General features: G+C 36.5%; 1 protein-coding gene across 1 annotated transcript; it reads right to left on the bottom strand.

Moving 5' to 3' along the window:
* Positions 1–1,001: 1,001 nt before the first annotated feature.
* NREP (neuronal regeneration related protein) lies at positions 1,002–20,946 on the bottom strand. The gene is made up of 4 exons (XM_066569088.1): positions 20,766–20,946; positions 19,242–19,304; positions 6,055–6,132; positions 1,002–2,682 (listed from the first exon to the last, which is right to left on the bottom strand). Exons 2-4 carry the CDS (start codon positions 19,242–19,244, stop codon positions 2,560–2,562), a joined length of 204 nt encoding a protein of 67 aa, XP_066425185.1. The 5' UTR covers positions 19,245–19,304; positions 20,766–20,946; the 3' UTR covers positions 1,002–2,559.
* Positions 20,947–21,059: the final 113 nt, after the last annotated feature.

A 21,059-nucleotide genomic window follows, 5' to 3' on the forward strand; every position in this document is an offset into this window, starting at 1 on the left:
TGATTTGCTGAGGGACAAATATTGATTTGCTAGATTCTCCATGATATGTTATAAAAAGGTCTGAAGTTGGAACCAGTGTTTCCTGATCAATTTGTTTGACCATAATGCTTTCAAAATACTCTACTAGTCTATTTCAGAAATTATTATTTAATGAGGTAGGTACAAAAGTAGCTGGTCATGGTGTTCTGCAACAACTGACTGTAAGACATATACACTGTGCTTTTTTCCCCAATAATTCCATTTATATAATTTTATACTTCATCCCAAATGTGAAAATACATGTATTCAATCTGAGGGGCATTCTTTAAAATGGCCATATGATTTTTTTCTTTTTTAATGCCTAATAACTATAACTTTTTTTTCTTTTTTTTAAGCCTTATGAATCTGATACTACGTGTATACCACAGCCACTATTGCAGATGCAGAAGTGTATGCCATCTTTGCTTATTCTGCAAGCTTCTATTAATCACAGTGTCTATTGTATAATCTTTGTCTCTACTACGTCTATACTATTATGAAACCAATATATGCTCTAAATCTTAGCAATGCGTGTGTTACTTTTCCACCAATAAAAAAAAATAAGAACTGTGTTTAAGAGAGGACTGTATCAACACTATTTTAAACCAAATTGCCACACAGGGGAAATAATATTTTAATTCAGTTTACCAGAAGTAGAAAATGAAACATATTGTATTTGCCATGCACAGCCCCAGAGTGTCCTCCTGGGGCTACTAAAAATGGCATTGAGTGTCACATCTGACCCAGCCACTCAGCGGTGTGGGAAGCCACTGCCATTGTCCAGCAAGCTATCATTTCCCAGATCCAGGTCTGGCATTTAAGTTATCTTGATAGCTATTGTTTTGCAAGCAGCAAAAGGAATTACCTTTTACTTCACCAGATATTATTGAAACAAACCTCAGGATTCAGGAAAAGAACAGGTGAAAACAATTGGTAACGGGAACCCTGCCCTTATTGTAATAAGGAAAGAGACACATCACAGCTACCCTTAGAGCTTGCATATTTATTGAACAAATCCTACTAAAATAGCTAAAATACATTGGGTACTTGCATTATTAAAGATCACATTGTTACAAAAGCCTGCATTTTCAGCAGTACACAACTGCAACTATACATAAATGCCACAACTGCTGAATATTACTTCTTGCTCTATATACAGCACAGCAGATATATCTATTCTATTGGAAAATAAAGTGAGTGTACAAGGAAAGGGATACAGAAGGCAAGGAAAGGAAAGAAATCTAGAAGTGCAGTGCATGCATTGGTATTTAACAGTCAGAAGCTAAGACAGTTCAGAACAAGGGCTGCCCTGTAAAAGGAATAGCTAAAAGACAGAATCATATAAAAAATTAAGGTGGGCTTTCAGACTGTGTCTAACACAACAACACTCCATGAGTAGATGATACTGCTTAGTTTTGTGGTTTGTGTTATTTTGTATTTATAGTAGTTTGGGAGCAAGAACAAAAATGTAAATTCCACATGTTGACAGTACTGTGGAAATGTACTCTTTCCCCTTTAGGACTTCTCTTCCCAGAAATTTGCTGTATTTTTCTTACTATATCCCCTAGTTTATGGATTTGAAGAGGACATTAAAACTTGTCCCTTCTTTAAAAAAGGCTTGTAAGAAAAAAAGACAAAAATCAAGAGATTTTGAGAAGTTGGTGGAAAATTATTGCTCATCTTTCTCCATAAGGTGGTTAGGAGTCAGAAGGGAGATTTTACGAAAATTACAGTTTTGTGATTGCTCCCACTATAACTGCATGTTTGTGAGTGGACACTGATAGGGAATCAGTTCCTCACTTGTACACTATAAGTAGTTACTCACCTACAGCACTGAATAAGAAAGCCACACTGAAGACACAAGTAAACAAGTCAGTCCAGTCTAAAGAACAACATTCAGAAAAACAAAGTACCAACACCCTCTCAGAACATGGAAATAAAAAATAACTCCATCAGAGCTACCTTGCCAAGGAGCATATTTAAAGTCCAAAATAGCACCATTCATCAGTGTCTCAAATCCCGTGGCAGCATCACGATCACTTACCACAAGGAAACCATGAGTTTCATACTACTTCTATACATCAAAAGAGTACATGGATAAAATATAGATATACAGACAATCGATGAAAATAAACTACTAGGCTTGTTACATCTAAATGAAAAAAAAGAGGGACTCTCAGCCTCTGCAAGAAGCAGTTTGGGTTGGTGGAAATGGAGAGAGTGGTTTACCGGTTGTGTGTGAGCTGTGGAGTTTGAGTAGTGAAAGACATTGCTGTGGTAGAACCAGGCCTGAGGGCCCACCTGTAATGTTTGTAAACATGGATTCACAGTGTGAAATTCTGAGAGCTTTCGGTTGAGTTAGAATGTTAAAAACTAGTTTTTATGGTACACGTTTGTCCACTGTTATTCTCTAAAGCAAGGCTCAGAGTCCCATAGTTTCTTCTTACACTTGATGATTTACACAGAAACAATTTCCAATATATGACACCATGACCTCATCAAACCCATACATCATATGTAATACGAATGGAGAAATTATGTTTAAAAAGAGTAGAGGTAATTGATTTTGGTGAAATGTTGTCCATAGCCACTTGCTGGAGCCAGGCACAGCCCCTCCACCTCACTTTTCTTGCGATTCACTTCCTTCGAGATGGGGAGATTTCCCTGTGGAGAGGAAAAAGTCATATTAGCTGTGCTTTGTTTGGTGGGGTGCTCCCTTCTCTCATCCTAAAGTTTCCATAGTTTCCTAGCTTTAGATCAGCTACTAAACATGACTGAAGCACCTGATGCCACAGAGAACAAAGGGTTGTTTGAAAACCAGGAAGTTCTTGCAGCATCTGATAAAAACATTTCATGTGGGCATGAACGAATGTGTCCTAGCAGCAAAAAATGCAGAAGATCCAACACAAAAGTACATTTTATTTATGAAATATCATCTTAATATTATGAGAACTTTTTCCAGGTAGACCTCTCATTTTTAGAAAACTACTAATTAAGCAACCAACATACACTACTAAGTCACTTCCCTATATGAATCCACCAGAAAGAGCACACTAAAAACACTGCAGTGTTTTCTTGTTCTGAGCAGGTAAGGAAGTGGTGTGCCAAATGAGCCAGCTGCCTCAGATCTTTGTCAACCACACATTTTAATAGAGCCTATTCAGCAAAGTTTTTAGACAGCATTTAAATATATGTTTCATTTTAAGCCTCAGAATGAAGCCTAAAGGCTAAGAACATGCCTAAAGTACTTCACTGATTAAATGTCACTATGGGATCTGAAACAAAAATAATTTATTTATCTTAAGATAGGGAAAAAGAAAATCTGTGGGTTTTGTGTTTAAGTGGTAAGAATTGTAAAGGTGTTTTGTTGCTCGTATTGTTTAGGATGTATTTGTCACATAAGCTCAATATCTCTCTTTGGTTAAGAAATTAAAGTTATCTTTTCCAAGTTAATTTTTTTTCTGATGTGAATTTCTGAATTAGGAATTAAACACATGGCAGTTTCCCAGTCATCAATAAAGTGCAATTTTCAGCAATTTTCCTTTCTTCAAACCCAGAATTTTCACTGGGATGTTCATACTTGCTACATTTACTTGGGCTGGGAATGAAGCCATCCCATGGCTCTCCCTCTCTCTTTATCACAGTGTACAGGATAACTTCTGGTTTTAGGTAGATGAACTCCCCGTGGAGTTCTGCGCTGCACACAGGAGCAGTTTTCTGGCTGAGCACAGAGCAAAATCCCTTCCTGGAGATAGCTGGTGACCTGTTCCTTTGGGGCATCAAGAAATGGAGGAAAGGAGCAGAATTTGGTCAGTACAAATGCAGAAGGGTAAGGAGTTGTAAGGTATATTTGCTAGAGCCAATATGGGTATTCTGCAAGAATTTCAAAATGAGAAAATAACATTTAAATTTTAGTGACTGCAAAAACATGTTTCCTCAAAGTACTCTAGAAAATTCCATCCTCATGATAATATTTTTACTTATTTTTGTTTTACTAAATTTGCTACTTGTGTATCACTACAGGATACAAAGGGAAAACTGGAAACTTACACATGCAAACAGGCACACCACACAGACCAAAGGTCTGGGCAAATTTCCAAAAGCATTGTGTTGGGCAGTTCCTTTTCAGCTGTGAAAACAATCTCAGTCCTGAAATCCTGCCATACAATCATGAGATATAAAGTCCCATGTGACCCTTCTACGTCTGGAAATAAACTGTCATTAAGAACTGAAGCCTTTTATGTTTGTTTGTTGCATGAAAATAAAATTTAAAAAAACAAAAACAAAAAAAAACCCCACTTTTATCTCAAATAATAGTTATAAAAAATCTATGTATTTTAATTTATATTTTCAGAAGTTCAAGCTATTTAGCATTGAGTAGATAAAAGTGCTCATCTAGAGGACTGAAAACTTTCTGCAGTTTTTTTCACCAATTTATCCTAATTAATTTTATAGCACAAATGAAAAAATTTCGAAAGATGCACAGTTTCTGTTAAAGATGATTCTCTGCTGGAAGCTGGATTATGTGCAATTAATATTGAAATTGCCTTTGAATATCAATTGTGAAATAAAATTTGGAGCTAATTCTAAAAACTGGTTGTTGTACTAGCACATGCCAAATATCTTCTGAAGAATTACATAAAGGCTAGGAAAAAAATTGTATTTTAAAAGCAGGAATCCAGTAACTTTAAAAGGAAAAAAGATTTATAATATGTTTGGGCTAGTTGAGAAACCATTATCCTTTCTGAGAACATTTTATTTTAAACTAGGTACAGCATAAACCCACAGCTATTCATAAATCCAATATAATGCAGCATTGTTGCTATGCTGCACATAGTGCACAGTTTCATTCTTGTGCTTTAGGAGAAACTTTGTTTAATGATGAATGACAACTTACTGAAAGCTTCTAACTTAACATTTTGAATAAAAATCATCTAGTTAACACAAAGCTGATTCATAAAATTAGCAAATTCACTTGATGTAAGATTGACCCTACAGAGCACATTAATCAGGCTCTGGCACTGGTATCAGCCTTTTCAGCTGAACTTTTGGAATGCTGTGAATGCTAAGAATCACAGTACTGCCATTAATGCTAGTTTAAAGACTGGCAGGCTGGCACATGAGGCTGCAAATACCCCACCTATAAACTTTAGAAGTTCACTTGTAGAGGAAAAAGAGTAGAGGAAAATATAGTGTTATCCATATGGAACGATAGCAGAGTTTTGTTAACAATGAGCAGCAGAAGCCTAGTTATTAACTGAAACTTAATCAAAACAATTTTCCATGTGTTCTCTTCTTTACTTACCTGCTTAAGCCAGTAACTGAAAGGGAATATGAAAATAAAACACGTACATCCTATGGTTCTGCATAATCTTTATCTTTCACTACTGAAATTTCATGTCCAGTTTCACATTTTTAAACCAGTAATGGTAACAAAATAAAATCTTATTAATGCTGTCTGATGAGCCACATTTTCTGCCTTTCTATGTGGGACTTCTTGTCAAACTCAGATGAAAATTTTCAGGCTTTGTATGCTTGTTACTCAAGCCAGGTAACCCACAAGCAAGATACTTAATAAAAGATAAGCAACCACCTGGTTCCTCCTGCTGCATTATCATTGACTTTTTCATCTGCATTGCTAGGAAAGCATTGCCAAAATTAAGCATTCAAAACTCAGATGTCAACCTTGTAAAATCAAGAGACAGGCTTAAGAAATATGAACCTTTGAAAATTAGTATGTTTTCCTTCTGGTGTGCAGCCAACAAGAGTCCATGTTTTCTGCAAGCCTGAAGGCTAAAAACATAATTATAAAATGAAAACTGAGCTCTTCAGTTAACTGCATGGTACAAGGAGCCAAGGCTTTAAGAAAAACAGAGCAACATGAGACTCGTGATGAAATCAGGAGTGCTGGCTACTTTCTTGAAGTGGTTGTAAAATAAAATCCATTTAACTTTCAATTTTAATTCTTTTTTTCCCAAAAACTTTCATCTTAGCAAACTATTTCTTATATGAAAAAAATTACATAAATAACTTTACCTTTGGAAATCCCCCATCCCCACAGCTGGTTGGAAAGATCTTCTGGCTCATCCAAATCATTGAACCTGGCTGATAAACCTGTAGTGACATAAATATATATAAGATCTTACTAACAAAGAGAGATTCATTAAATGCAGTGACAGACCACATCACTAAAACAAGTCTAATGTCAGTAGAGCTTGGCCCAGGGTGTTTAATGTTTAGTACATATATTTTGTATCATGACAACATCTAGAGCATTCCAACTATATTGTTTTATGTTTGCTTGCATTCAACAGATACTTTAAAAAATAATTAAAAGAGTATAGAATGTATTTTTTAAAATATCTTTAATAAATTCTTTATAGAGGATGGCTGTACTAATGAACTTGCTGAGGATATTGTAAGAAAACCTGTCCATTCCCTTTTGCCACAGGTCACTGGCAAAGGGCTGCTTAATGAAGTTCATTATCTTTGCTGATGACTGTAGGTGACAAGAGCACCACACCTTTGATATCCTTTCACAATGACTGGTGAACTAGAATGCATAACTTTGTAAGATCATTGAAACAATTAGAATTCCGTGTTAGCTCCCTGCATTTTCCACATTAAAGAAATTCCAACACATTATAAAACACATACAATAAAGTAGCTGGCAGCAGGATTCAACAGTTAAGGTGCTGTCCTACAATGTCCACAGGAAAAATTTTCAATGTTAAATGGGCAAGATCCAAAGCTGGGCACTGACTACAGTAGAGGTTAAAGTGAATAAATATCAAGATGATGCCTCTCAGGCTCAAGATGAAGATCAGAATATCTCTTCATCTAGGTCTCAAAAACACCAAAGTTTTCAGGTACAAGTTACATACAATGCTGAAATTCTTAAATTTATTTTCTTGCTGGGTCTTTCTCCTGGGCTCTTGGAGTTGGGTGAATTGAACTCTTTCTGCATGATGCCAGCATGTCAAACTGTCAGTGTTTTGAGCTAGCCACTATAAATTACACCACTCAGACTTGTTTGCACTTTGGAAATCAAAACCTTCATAGTCAGTTAAGTGCTGGGCCAGTTTTACCCATTCTCTTGCTCCTGTGCATATATTGAAACATGAGAAAAGTTTTCATTTCTGGGGAGGTGCATGTTGACTATTAGCTGTCACAATTGGACTAGTTCTATCCTGGAGAAAATATTGGAAGAGTATTTAAATCCTCTTCCCAATAGAAAATACTGAACTCTTCTATAATGCAGAGGAGAAAAACACATAGGTGAGAAATTTAAAACACAGAGCTCAAGGCAGTGCCTGCTTTGTACATTCTCCTGTGCTTTTCTGCAGTACAAACAGTACTTTCTACGGATTAAAGCAACAGATTTTTTTCATATCTGAGGTCTCAGACAAGTCAGTTCAGCTCTCTGGGTGTGTTTGACATAAAATAACCAATGTGTGGCACAGGGCACTCTGTGAATTCAGTTAATGCTCACTCTGAATATTTGAACACTTGTATGAAAGATACCAAGTAACCTCTGAGCTTTTCTGTCGCTATTTATAATCACTTGTTATTCATTCTGCAATTATGTCTTGATTTTATTGTGTAGTCATACTTTCTGTGGTGGGAAACAGCAGTAGGAGTTTAGCTCTACCACAGGACATGCTGTTCACACCAGCAAAGTATACAAAATGTATATGGGAGGATAACATAAGCATTAGAATGCTGACTTAGTCATTATCATGAATACAAACTTGTATATTTTCCATGGAGTCTGAGATGTATTTAGGTTAGACTATGGGCTGTGTTATCCCTATAACAACCTAATAGGAATAAAATAAGCACCAAAAGTTAGATGAAAAAGAAAGGATTCCTCAAATTAAATTCATAAAAACTTGGAGAAATTGCAATTTGTGGGTGGATTTTGGGAATGAGGCAGGAGGGAAAAGATGTAAAGTGTAAGATGAGCTCACAACTATGCTCCAGGGTTTAAAAAACAAACCCCAAAACCTACCACCACTTGCAGAATACCCCACATAATCCCCAAATGGTCTTTCATAGTAATTATCTGTTAAAAAAAATCAATAATGTCCTTTTTTCTTCTTCAAAAACAAATACTGTGCCCCATATTGGCAGATAATAATCACATGGACCTATTTCACATGAAGTTACTGTTCTGCTATGAGTGTACCAGAGCCCTGAATGGACAAAGGACTTTAGGTATCTGCCTTGGGAGCAATGCTGAAAGGCTGGAGAATCATGGCTTGGAATCTGGCCAAGTGGAGGAAGATTCTGGAATGGAAAAAAAGATGCTGGTGTAGAGAAGTCCAATTTAGATTTACTGTAATTCACCAGAAGGAGAAAAAGGAAAAAAGATATAAAACAAATCATGACATCTTGCTGTGCTTTATAAATGCAGAAGGTACTTAGAAGTTCAAATATACTGATAACTAGGGTATTAGAAAAACACACAGAACATTAATTCAGTTACAGCAGCTCAAATTACTGATATAAATGTTGCACGATGAGCTATGAGAGAGGAAAGCAATGCTCCATTACAGAGTAGGATGTAAGGGTTACAACATTCCAGCTGTTAGCATGAAGCAAACACTTCTAAATAAATGCTTCCATTGAAACACACCAAATTTTCATTTCTTAGTACTTCCTGTGCGACTGCTATGCAAGTGCAGGCTTGGCTTAAATAACCAAAGTATCAGGACTCAGAACAGAATTACTGAGCTTTAGGGTGGATTGAAAAGTACAGTTTCTGCAAGTCTGCATAATGCTGACTCACACTGATAGCCTCACTGTTTGATCCTCATTAGCCAGACAGTTAAGCCAGGAAGCTTCATCCATGAACCATCAGATGTGGGAAGAGCTACCTGAGACACAACAACATGCAATTCTGCCTTAAACATTGAGGCCAGCTTGAAAACTGGAAATTATGGGTTGTCTATTTGTTCAATTTTGTAGCCTCCAGTCTCCTGAAAAGACACAAATAATGCATTTTAATATTACAGAGAGCAAAAATGGAGGCAAATAAATGCCTAGTCTGTTTACCAGATCTCTCAGATTCCACTGATAGTGGAAGTACTGATAGTTTTTTGGGTTGTTTCAACTTGGGTTTTTTCAAACCAGGAGGATTAAAAACCAGCAGAGTCTACTTTAGTCCTTTGGCCAACAGACTGAGAAACTCTTTTGCTCTTGCTCTGTTTTACTGATATTTCAAAATTCTAATTCCTGGATTTTTTTCCATTTTAAGCTATGCTTTCTTAAAGAACAGTGGTAGGGGAGTACAGTCTTTTGCCAAGCCTTAAAACAGATACATAAAATAATTTGAACAGAGCTGAACTTAACATACTCTAATAGTCACATCAAAATGCTAAAATTGATTTGGTACCCACTCTTCATTCCTATTCACTAAGAGCATCTTTCAAACATTCACATAAATCCATCAACAGCAAAAAACCCCCAGATTTATGGCATGCTAAACTTACTAAAATGAGTATACTCCTGTTAAGCATTGCCGAAGTTTTTATAGTTAAGAAACAATTGAGAAAACCCTTGTAATTATTTTTTCTAAGTTTTTTTTTCCTTTTTTTCCTTTTTTCCGTGTGAACCACAACTGAATTCTTGCAATCAAGTCTTATTCAGGATGTAGAGTGGTATTCAACTGCACTCTTGATTTCTTAACTAAAAGTTTATTGAAGAACAACTGATCTGAGGAAATCAGTAACCACCTTTCCAAGAAGCTTCAGGTAACCTCTTTGTCTTATAAACCATTTTTGAAGCAGGGGGAACTGAAAACAAAAAGGAAATGATGACAAGTGCTGTAGATCCTAATTCCAAATAAAAGGTGACCATGTCCAATAATTCTGCCTAGGAAAAGGAAAAAAAAAAAGAAAAATATTTACTATATGGATTAGCAGTGTAAGAGCAGACACAGATGGCCACATGCTGAGGAATATGGGAGTAGAATGATAAGAGGTGTGTAGGAAAAAGAAGGAAAGAAAGAGGTATGCATGTTCTCTCTGCAGCAGTCCGCAGCTGTGAGGACTGAGTCCCCTCTGTGCCTAATCCAGAACAGAGAAAGGAAGAGAGGCCACCCTCCTCCTAAGAGTGGGCTGTATAAGCAAAAAGGAGCACTGCTTCTCATTTCTGTACCCACATTTCTTTAAAATTTCTTAGTTGCCAGCTAGTTTGAGCTGTAGATGTACGTTTCACAGCACATCCTACCATGTACTATTTAATTCCCCCAAATGCCTCCCACTGCAGTAAAACATTTTCTTTCTAACCAACATCCAACAATCACAATCCAAATGCATAACCAATCTTACTGCACCACTGCTCAAGCACTAAATAAATAATTTTGTGAATGAAAACCTCACTAATTCTTTTTAAACCAAACTGGAGGGAAAGCTTGTGCTAGGATCAAAGCCTTTGCCTCAGTGCAAGGGATAAACTAATGCTCCCATCCTCAGCAATTTATTTTTAAGACTATGAGGGGAACATTATGAAAGTACAAAATACAAATATCTGCTGTGTTCCTAACCTAGCATACAAGATTTAATAAATACAGCAACTGTCAGCTGAATGGTTGCTGCTTTTTGAGAGTTTAGTTGGACAGAAGTATTCTATCAGTCACAGCTTTTATTTTCTAGATCTTGTGGAGAGGGCTAGGACAAAGCTACATCAAGAGTACTCATCATTACTCCTTATTTCAGTGAGTCCTTGAAGTTTTGATGAGCTTTTGTTATGTTTAAGAAGCTGTACTCATGATGAAATGGGAGGCTGCTGTTATGATAGCTTGATTCTGTAACAGGCTCACTGAGGAAGACTTTCCTACAGAAACAGCAGAAACAAACTTGCCCAAGTTAAAGTGCAACTTCATTACCTTAGCTTAATAATTTAAAAATGCTGTGAATGTGTGATTTAGCAGATGTGAGGCTTAACAATTTTGTGAACTTGTTTGCATTTTTGAGTGTCACTGCATCACGAGTCTGAGCCTCTGCCTGAGGTGCAGCAACAGTCATCCCAAATAACCTGACTTCATGATTTCAGTATCCTGTCAGGGCAGCAGATTTTTTGTCATCCCTGGTTTTCACATCAGTGCCATGAACATCAAAAGAAAAAAAAAAGCAGTGGGGAAAACCAATAATTTACATTTATTTCATTTGGGTTAGTTCCAAAAAGTAAAGGTTAGATAAATGGTTTGAGATGAAGAGTTACATCATGATTCTGCAGCTGGGATTGCTCCAAGTGGCACACCTTTGTGAGACTTTATCTGCCATTGCAATGATAATTAATACTTGGCAGTATATCAACAGAATGTGGCAAGACAGCTGTACACCTGAATTTGCCTTTGACTTCTCTGCATCAGCATCTTTTGATGTCTTTGCCTTTTCTTGGGGAAGATATTACTGCTGCTTTTTATTCCTCCCCATCTGATGACTCAAACTCACAACTACATAGAGATGAAAAGGCCTAAATGAGACAAGTATGCTTTTCCTTGCATCCCCCTCTCCACACTGCAAATGAATTACAAAGTTTATTTATTAGGTATTTGATGATTTTTGTAGTCCTTTTGCATTTCTTCTGCAATTTCTGTAGATTTCACAGAATAGGATGTCATTTGCTCCTTCCCTACACAGCATAGGGAAGTGACCTTGAAAAGGTTCTCCTATAAACCCCTTGTCATCTATTGTTTCCTTTGTTGTTCTTAAAGCATCTATTCTTGAGGTTACACTGAAGCATCTCCTCCTAGGCAGTCTCCTATCCTGGCTTATCTGCATCAGCTTCTTCAAGGGACTCATTCCTGTCCTCATCCATATATAGGCTGCATGTTTTATATGTGTATTTAAAAATAAGACCTCTGCACACTTCTTTATCCAGTAAAAACCCCTCTACAGAAACTTTAGCTATATTCTAACAGAGGTGATTGAATGAGGTTAGTTCTAGAAAACACTTTCCAACTTTCCCTAGGGAGGAATCCACTCCACACCACCTGAATGTGATACAATTTTTAGGGATAAATTTTCACTTTTCTGCACCAGTAAGGATCAATCCTACTTGTGTGCTACAAGTGTCATGCTGCTTTTTTACTTCGTTAATACAAAAAAAAAAATTGCAAATCATTGTTAATATTTACCATGCATACAAAGACTACGAGAAAAAAAATTAAGCAGTAATAAGTAATAAGTGAACACAGTCATAAATGCTCCTCCAACGTCTTACTGAATTAATGAATTTTACTAAGAGTAAACTATTACCAGAGTATTGCACTCCTTGAAAGAGAAAGAATACATTTGTTTCAGAAAAAATAAAAAACAAATGCATATTATGTGGAAAGTTCCATCAAGTAATAAAATGGTTGCAAATTACTTTGTTCCTCCAGTAAATTTCTATGTTCTCCAAAACTGCAAAACATCAGAGAAATCAAAATAAGCAAATCAGCCATCCAGAAAACCTAACTCAGAACCCAGTACAACCCCACATATTTGTTTGCCTCTATACCACAGTATTTTTTTTGTTTTACTTAACATGCAACACACAGAAAAAAACCAATAACAAGGCTGAGAATTGAAATAATACTCTAGTTCTCAGTTAATTCCAGAGGAGTATGTAATTTGCTCTTCAAGTGCAATAAGGTAGAGTTTAATTAGTAACTATTTGCACCTACATCTAATGGTAACTGCAGAACAAGATGCACGAGCAAGTCTTTTGTTACAAACTGAGGTGGATACACAACAAAAATTGGCAAAAATTCTGAACCAAAGGATGCAGAGTACTTTTTCAGTAGTTTCATACATAACATGGACAAAACACTTGAGCTACAGAGGAGGAAGAAATGAAGCATGGTCAGAGGCTGACCAAAGAATCTATTTAGTCCAATGTACTCATTTTATCAAGTTTTGATCTTAAGGGAAAATCCAGCAAGAACAGTGGCCTGTAGTGAATTGTTAAGAATAGGAACAGAGATAGACCAGAATAATACCTCTCCTGTGTGCCCTCCCAGACCTGGCCGTCCACTCTTGGGGTACACAAAGTGTATACACCAAGCAGTCTCCCAAAATAAGTGTTTATTTCTTAAAATTTCCTATATGTTTTCTAAATAATAGCCTGAATACTGTAACTTACCGAAGGCTCAAGCGACTGCTTTGGACTACAACAGCTTTTCTCCCACATACCAAAAAGATGAGCAGAAATCCAACCAGAGATGCAGCTCCCCAAGTGCAGAGCCCTTCTTTCCCCTCAGGAGGTGCCAGCCCCTTGCCCAAGCATTTTGCAGGTTAAAAAGTCCCAGCCATACTCTTGGAAATAGGAGAGAGAGCCATCTTGTAGAGCCAGTCCTCGCTTACCTCATTAAAAGAGATGTAATGAGGGCATCTGATTGTTAACAAGTGCTTGAAAGCACTGTGGTCCATTTACCTGAAGCCTCCCTATTACCAGCCTCTACTGGGCAAATAGTAATGCAGCTATGTGCTACTCCAGACACAAAAGCACAAATGTACCATGGATGTTCTGGAGCTAAAGGTAATAAAAAATCTGTGGGTTCTGGGACTCATCTAAGGAGCTGTGTAAACTCATACTCTTTTGTGACGGGGATTTATCACATAGTCATTTTAAAGCAAAGAAGAAGGTTTGTTCCTCTCTAACCTGACCTTTCTAAGGTAGCTATGAGGTGTCAATGTGTGCTTTCTAAACATCAGTGCTGGAAGAGGCCAGGGGTTCTTTCTGATAATGTGTATATTAAGCCAAGGCTTTTACCACCTCCAGCGAGGACGCACAGATTTCTTAGAACTTTTTTTAACTTGCTCCCACCTAAGTATGCCAAGCCAGTAGAGATAATCAGGTTACTGTTTACAAAATTATTCCAGAGACACTTCTTCCTGCAGGATAAGAAAATCCTATTTGTTCTGAGGGTGGGTTGTTTTTACTTGTTTGTTTGTTTATTTTAATGCAGTATTTACAGAAGGAAACATCAGGAATCCTCCCAGAAACAGGTACACAAGGATTCATTCAGTACCACTACTATAAATTTGCCAGACCAGAAGTCCAAACAGAATTGCATGTAACATTCAAACAGTGATTCATACCATCATTCTACATTAAATATTTGGAAATAATATTTTTTTCACCTTTGAAGATTGTGCCCTCAATTAATATGGTTTAATGAGGTGAATAAATATTTGAGATAAAACCAAAATAAAAATAGATAAAACTATTTTTATTAAAATATCCTGTCCCTGTCAATGATGTCAGCTCAATTATGTTTATAAAGTTGTTCTAGAACTATTAAGTGTTCTCCTTTCCCCATCTCTTCAGCATATACAAGGATCAGAATTTAGTTATGAAGCAGCAGTACAGCAAAGTCAGAAAAAAAGTAAAAGTATTGTTAGTGATGGCATTAGATACCAAGCCTTAAAAAACCAATGTTATATCTGTAGTGTTACTAGATGTATATTCTTATTTCTGATTTTCCAAAATTTCAGCCTTTGAGAAAAAATCAGTAAAGACTTTTCCTGGACTTAGTATTATATAAACCTCCCATTCCATGTGCCAACACAGTTTGGTTCAGATAAAGTGCGCTGGGGCAGAGTAGCAAAATTTTAGCATCCAGAGCATGTTTCTGACTGAGTAGAAATAAGTATATAAAAAGCTTTTGTCTTTTCATGTGCATATGAGCTCTACCACTGAAATATCCACAGTATCTATAGCTTTGTGCAAAAATTACTTTTTTTAAAAACTCTGCTTTTCTACCCATGATCAAGTAAAGGTTTGTTTTTTGCTCAGCTGAACAGGTGGCTTGACAGAAGTATTGCAGAAACTGGTTTGAATTTCTGCTTATAAACTCTGAAAGCTGGAAAAGCATTAATTCTCCCCAAGTTTTCAGCAATCAAGTAGCACTGTGCAAACTATACACAATGTATAGCATGTGCATTATAGAAGCATAATAAAAAAGCACAATATACGTGTTCAGATGGCCAAAACTATTTAGCTTTCATCCCTCAGAATTACTTCTCTTCACCAAATTCTGGCCATGCTATACATGAACAGAAGGGGGTCTGACAGTCCTGCAGGTTCCGTGTACCTCTGACTTACCATAAAGGAGACTCCAATTCCAGTTCCAGTACCAGGCTTGGTAATAATCAACCAGGTATGAGTTTTCTCATGCCAGACCAAGAGCTGCTTTTGTCCAATGTGCATCTAATAATAGGCTGGGCATAATGTCTCATTTTATTCCCTTGCTTTTTTTTTTTTTTTTCTTTTTTTTTTAATTTTCCTCAGAGCATATAAAAGCTTCCAAATAATGCCTGCCTCTGCCAGACCAATTCTAGACTCTATTCTCCACAAATAATTCTAAAATTATGAAAAGCTGTTCCAGCCCAGGGGCACAGAAAATTACAGAATGTGTAAAGACACCTGCATGTAACTCCCTGCAAAAAGGTTAGTAATGGTTAAACTGGTATGAAATTTTAAACACAAAATTTTTTTCAGAAATATCTTCACCTAATGTAAATGATATTATAAACTTCTCTACAAACTAGAAGGAAAAAAGAAAACACAAAAAAGAAACTAGATAGGATGGTGATTCTTTTCTCTTCAACCAAATGCAGGCTGTCTTTTCTTTCCCTCTGACTTAAAAAAGAAGGGCTTTTCTCCAAATTGTTCTCACCCCTAAAGGTCATCATCCCCTATCTCTCTTTTCCTCCAAGTAAGACTATAAAATGCAGGGAATGAAAATGACAAAACATGACAGAATAACCACAGAAGTGATGCAGTTCAGGCAAGGATGCAGGACAGGAAGCATTCAGCCCAAGTGACCTACTTCCAGAGCCTCTTTGCTCTGCGATGACACAGCTATACTGTACAACAGCCAGCCCAGAGACTCCCCACCAGTAAGAAATGCTGACAAGAAAGCCATCTCATTGTGGTAAGTCAGGAGAAAATTAATGATTGGCTCTACATTATCTTCTGTTTACTTTCAGAAAAGTCAAAATTAAATTCTTAAGGATCTGTTTACTGATATACACATTTATTAGCATTGTTAGTTTAAATTCTTTAAGCACCATCACTGTGAGCTCCCAGAACTTAACTTAAAATCCACAAGAAGGAGAAAAGGACACACCTGAGTGCTTTGAAAGCAAATAAACAGACTACTTCTCCAATTGTCTAAAATGATGATCTGATTTCTCTATTTAAAAGCTAATATTTACCATAACAAAAACAACACAAAACCCAACCCTTTCCTGGTTTTGGTAGGAGCCTTCTTTGAGATCACAGAAAACTGGAATTAGGACTTCCTTGCTCCCACTCTTCTAACATGTTTTTTATTTAAATTATTAGATCACTTTCAGTGATTGAAAGTGGCAGAAAAAAATTTAAAACAAATTCCTTTTTTAAAATTCTTTTTTAGTTAGAACAGTTTTTTTCCCCTTGTTAGCCAAAATTTTAGTTAATATTAAGTAAAATTTTAGTTTATATTTCATAACACTCAGCACTTGCCACAAACATAGTATATAGAAGTTCTAGCATTTCAAATTAAAAGACCACTTAAGTGACCTCAGGATTTTATACATTGTACATATATATAAAAGGTTCTTTCCTCCTTCAGGTAGACACGTAAAGGAAATGCATTATGCAGAAGTAAGGACAGATCTTCAAATGGCAAATGTTCTTCTGTAAAATGGCTTAAAATGTCAATGAGTTAAAATTATAAGAATAATAGAAAGTGCACTCTTCTGCTTTTCTGTTCCTCTTAAAATTGAGGCTATTATAAAACAGGTGCAAGAAAGAATGATTAATTAATCAGGTAATTCTAATTTCAAGTCCAGAAAAAGGAGAAGCAGCATTGAAAACTAATGTGTTAAATAACTTGCTTTTACTGTTTAAAATGTTTAGGAAACATTTGATGAGAAAAGAAAATTAAGAAACTAAGAGGGCAAGACAGTGAAGTTAAACCAAGAACTCATTTGTTCTCACTGAACAAGTTTATTCTAGTCATTTCAAATCTTACTTTAATCTTGGCTAAATAATTAATGAACTTTCAGACTGGCAAAGGAATAAGAAGGCTATTTTCCCCCATTTTTTAACATCTATCTGAGTCTACTGAAACACAATAGCTAAATTTTAACTGACCAGAGAGAGCAGGATAGAGCCTTTGCATATACTGTGATATTAAAACAAAGTAAGCACTTTCATCGTCATGTATTTCAGTGTGTAGAAAGTGTTGACATGCAAAGAAGAGTATTTCCTGTAAATTAGAATGGTTAGAGAAATACTTGCAGTTAATACAAGAAGAAATATGCCAAAGACAAGTGTGTCCACTACTGCAAGGAAAGTGTGTCACTGGTCTGACGTAGAATTACATTCGGTGTTAGTGTGCCAGAAGTGAAAAACAGAAGGGGAAAGGGTGATGGTAGGAGAAGAGATTCTGCCAAGTATCACATCTTAAACATCCTTGCAAGCTGGGGTAAAACCTAATAGTACATTTTAATTTTTATCACAAAAAAGAAGGGGAACTTTTAAAAACAACTAAATGAGGTTTGTATTTATGTCACACTGCAAAGCAAACAATGGGACTAGACAGGTGGGTACAACATTTTATTTTTTGCATTTGGATAGCTTTAAGTTGTTTTTTATGTTCTGGCCCAGAGATTGGCTCTATAAAACTGACTACTACAGGAACCTTGCTAGATTTATAGAACCATCTGCTGGTAGAAATCAGTGGCTATTTTATGCCTAACTAAACTTAAAATAATCTTTTGTTCCATAATAGGCACACATTGCACAGAGCAGCCTGCATAACATCTAAAATGTGGGCTGATTGTCACCTTGGTGTTGGTAGGAAAACAGTTGCCTTATCCAATATTCCACAGTTGTGTGAACAACATGTATTTTAGCATGATTTCTATTCACAGTTTAAGTGAATCATTTCCCTTTTAATTCCCCACCCCCATCTATTCACTTATACACAGATGAGCAAAGCACTTTGATGAAAGTAGGTTCCAGAATAGACTAAAACTCCAGAAATTTGCAAGTTTATTTTTGCAGATAGGAATGATGTAAAACAAGGAGCCAAAAACAAAAACAAAGACTTTTTAACAGAGTACGTATTTGCTTATTTTAATAATTCTTTGATCATCACTCCTCCCCCATATCAAAACAACCCCAAAGAACCAGACAGGGATAATATTAATGCAATTAGCCCAGTCTTCATAAGAGCATGTCCCTCAGAACCTTGCACTGGGGAAAAATATTCTGTGCTAATGTACATCCTATGCAATGCTACTTAAAGCATTGCTCAATACTAATTAACATTAACATCATTATCATGATTTTATCCTGTAGCATCCAAAATGTATGACTTTTTTGCCAGTACATGTATTTAGATATGATTCTGAGATAGCTGCATCCTCAACTAAGAATGCTATAGGATGAAAAACTGGCTGACCAAAATCTGCCTACTTTGAGCATGTTTTCTGAAAAAATACAGTTACCTTTGTCCTCCTGAGTCTGAGACAGTCCTTCTCAGAGAATACCATTTTTACATGCATATCCTTAAAATCAGGAGTTTGTCAGCAGTGGTATCTCAGAATATAAAAAATGTTCTTTAATCAATAAAAAGAGAAACACAATTAGCACTGAAGGAAAGAGGTTGTTGTTCATTAAACACATTCCAAACAAGTGCCTGTAAGTTCAGTCAGGTTTGAGGCCTAAACATTTTTTCTAGAACAGATCTGTGTCACAAAGAATGGTGGTGTTTTCAGAAGGTTAACCCCATAAGAAAATTTAGGTTGCACCTTATTTACTTCCCTGATAGACTAACATTAAATCTTTTTCACTTACAAAGTGCAATGACCTATTTCTTCTTTTTGGGAGAAAGGTGTCAGTGTTGGCATTACTGGATATTGTTTTGTCTGCATGTATTGCTACATGTGTTATGATGTGTATTTTTCACAGTAACTTAAATATTTCTTGCTTCAATTAAATAAGCCTTACTGCACAGAGACGGATTTCAGATTTTTATTCAAAAAATGCAAGAAAATAAAAGATCCAAAATAAGGAGCTTTTCAGAGTACATCAGTTACTGTATGGCAAGTCCCCCTAGCCTCAAAAACTGTCGTATAAAGGTCCTATTTATAAATGAGTATTGGGAAGAGGGAAATAAGGTTTGTAATGACACAAAAAATTATTGATACTCTGCTAAAGCAACTAATTCTTACCATTTTTAGGTTCTGTTAAGTCTTGGGATTGCAGTTTCTCTCAAGTAGCACAAGTAGAACAATCTGAAAACAATTTAAAAAAAATTAAAAATGAAAAAAAAAAGTAATTCCAACAGTCGCAATAGTTAAAAGTGGGTGAACCAAGTATAAGCTTCAGTGGTTAAGATTAAAGTCATGCAAATGATTCTAACCACACATATGCTATATATCATGCATCTCTGCACTTCAGTGGTCTGTAGGCTTAAATATAGGACAAAGGAATCCCTGGTACCTGGATTTGCAGAACCCTTTGCTATTCTTAGCACTGGGTATATTTCTGAAGAGTCCCATACATAATGGTTAACACAGGTAAAAATCAGTCAAGAGGACAAAAACCTGTCAGTGTATGTTTACTGTAATTTGTGGTCCATTGTTCCCAGGCATACTACTAAGTGTGGGTTTTTGCAATCAAGGAACAAGTATAACACAATGTAACAGCCCAGAGAGTAGGTATTTTTGGAAATGGTACTGCATTACATAACCTCCAGTTTTCTCCCTCTCTCTATTCCACACACACCCCCTATTTTAAACAGGGAGAGAAAAAAAAGAAGAGTAGGTCCTACCTCATTTACCTTAAATTATCACGGTCTTAATGGACTGAATTTGTAGCATATCTCCTTTATCAGCTTTCTTTATAGAAACAAAAATTAAAAGTTCTCTTCTATCGATTACACATTTCTTACCTATAGCATGTATGTATGAAATATAATTAGGTATGAGTCATATGTTTACACAAACACACACATACATATTGGATTTAAAACTGCAAATTCATATATCCATAAATATACACAGAAATGTTTGAAAAAAGAAAAAGTAGCATGTACATGTACAGCAAAACATGGTTTGTTTTGGCTTTGTTGTTTTGTTGCCTTTTTTTTTTCTCAAAAGAACCACCCAAAATTTAACTGCTGCACATGCAAAAATGCAGAAGGCTGTTGCAAGAATGACTGTTTTCTAAAAATAAACCCCAGCAGCCTGAGAGGAATCCAGTGTCAGGGCGGAGAAGAGGGAGATTCGTTTTACAAGGGAGAAGAAAGGAGATGATAAACCTGTCCTAGAGCCTTGCACGCATGCTAACAAAGCCAAGTGCATTAGGTTCAAAAATATATTTTGGTGTTTGCGTAGTGCAAAACCCAGAAAAAGGAAAAAATTTTAGAAAATCACTTCTCATCTCCCCTTGCATGTGTGCAGAAAAATCCTCAGCCTAGAAATCCAGCCTTAAAGCACAAAGACAAAGAGTTAGACACATACTGCACGTTTTCTCATTTTCCTTTAAAAAGCCTGTTTGGAAATGTGCACCGAGAGGGGAAAGCCAAGCTGCAGCAAAGTCCAGCTAAGGACAGAAAGAAATCAAAAAGAAATGAAAAGAAACAGAGAAACACAGAGAGAAGAAAGCAGAAAGGGGGAAAAGGGAGGGAGAGAGAGAGAAAGGGGATTAACTAAAAAAATTAAATTCTGTGGATTGGAATTGTATATACTTACAGCCAAAAGCCCCCGCTCCCTGCTCACTTTCTGTCCTTTCTACATGATCTGAAACACAAATGTGGATTACAAAAGGGCAGCATGCTACAGAACGGAATTTATAGTTGGGGGAGTGGAGAGAGAGGGTAGGGGGTGTGGGTAAGAATGACTGCACCTCTTCCAAAGTGCAGCCTCGGAGAAAAAAAAAAGAAAAAAGGGGTGGGGGTGGCTGGGGGAAAGTCTCTCTCTCTCTCTCTCCCCCCCGCCCCCCCCCCCCCCCCCCCGCCCGTTCCCTCTCTCGGGCTGGGTTTTGCT

Source organism: Molothrus aeneus, chromosome Z, assembly GCF_037042795.1.
Source record: "Molothrus aeneus isolate 106 chromosome Z, BPBGC_Maene_1.0, whole genome shotgun sequence".
Lineage (NCBI taxonomy): Eukaryota > Metazoa > Chordata > Aves > Passeriformes > Icteridae > Molothrus > Molothrus aeneus.

Coding starts and splice junctions, on each gene's coding strand:
- NREP (XM_066569088.1), bottom strand. Junction 2,683..6,054: donor GGGATGGGGGATTTCCAAAG/GTAAAGTTATTT, acceptor TCCTCTCCACAG/GGAAATCTCCCCATCTCGAA.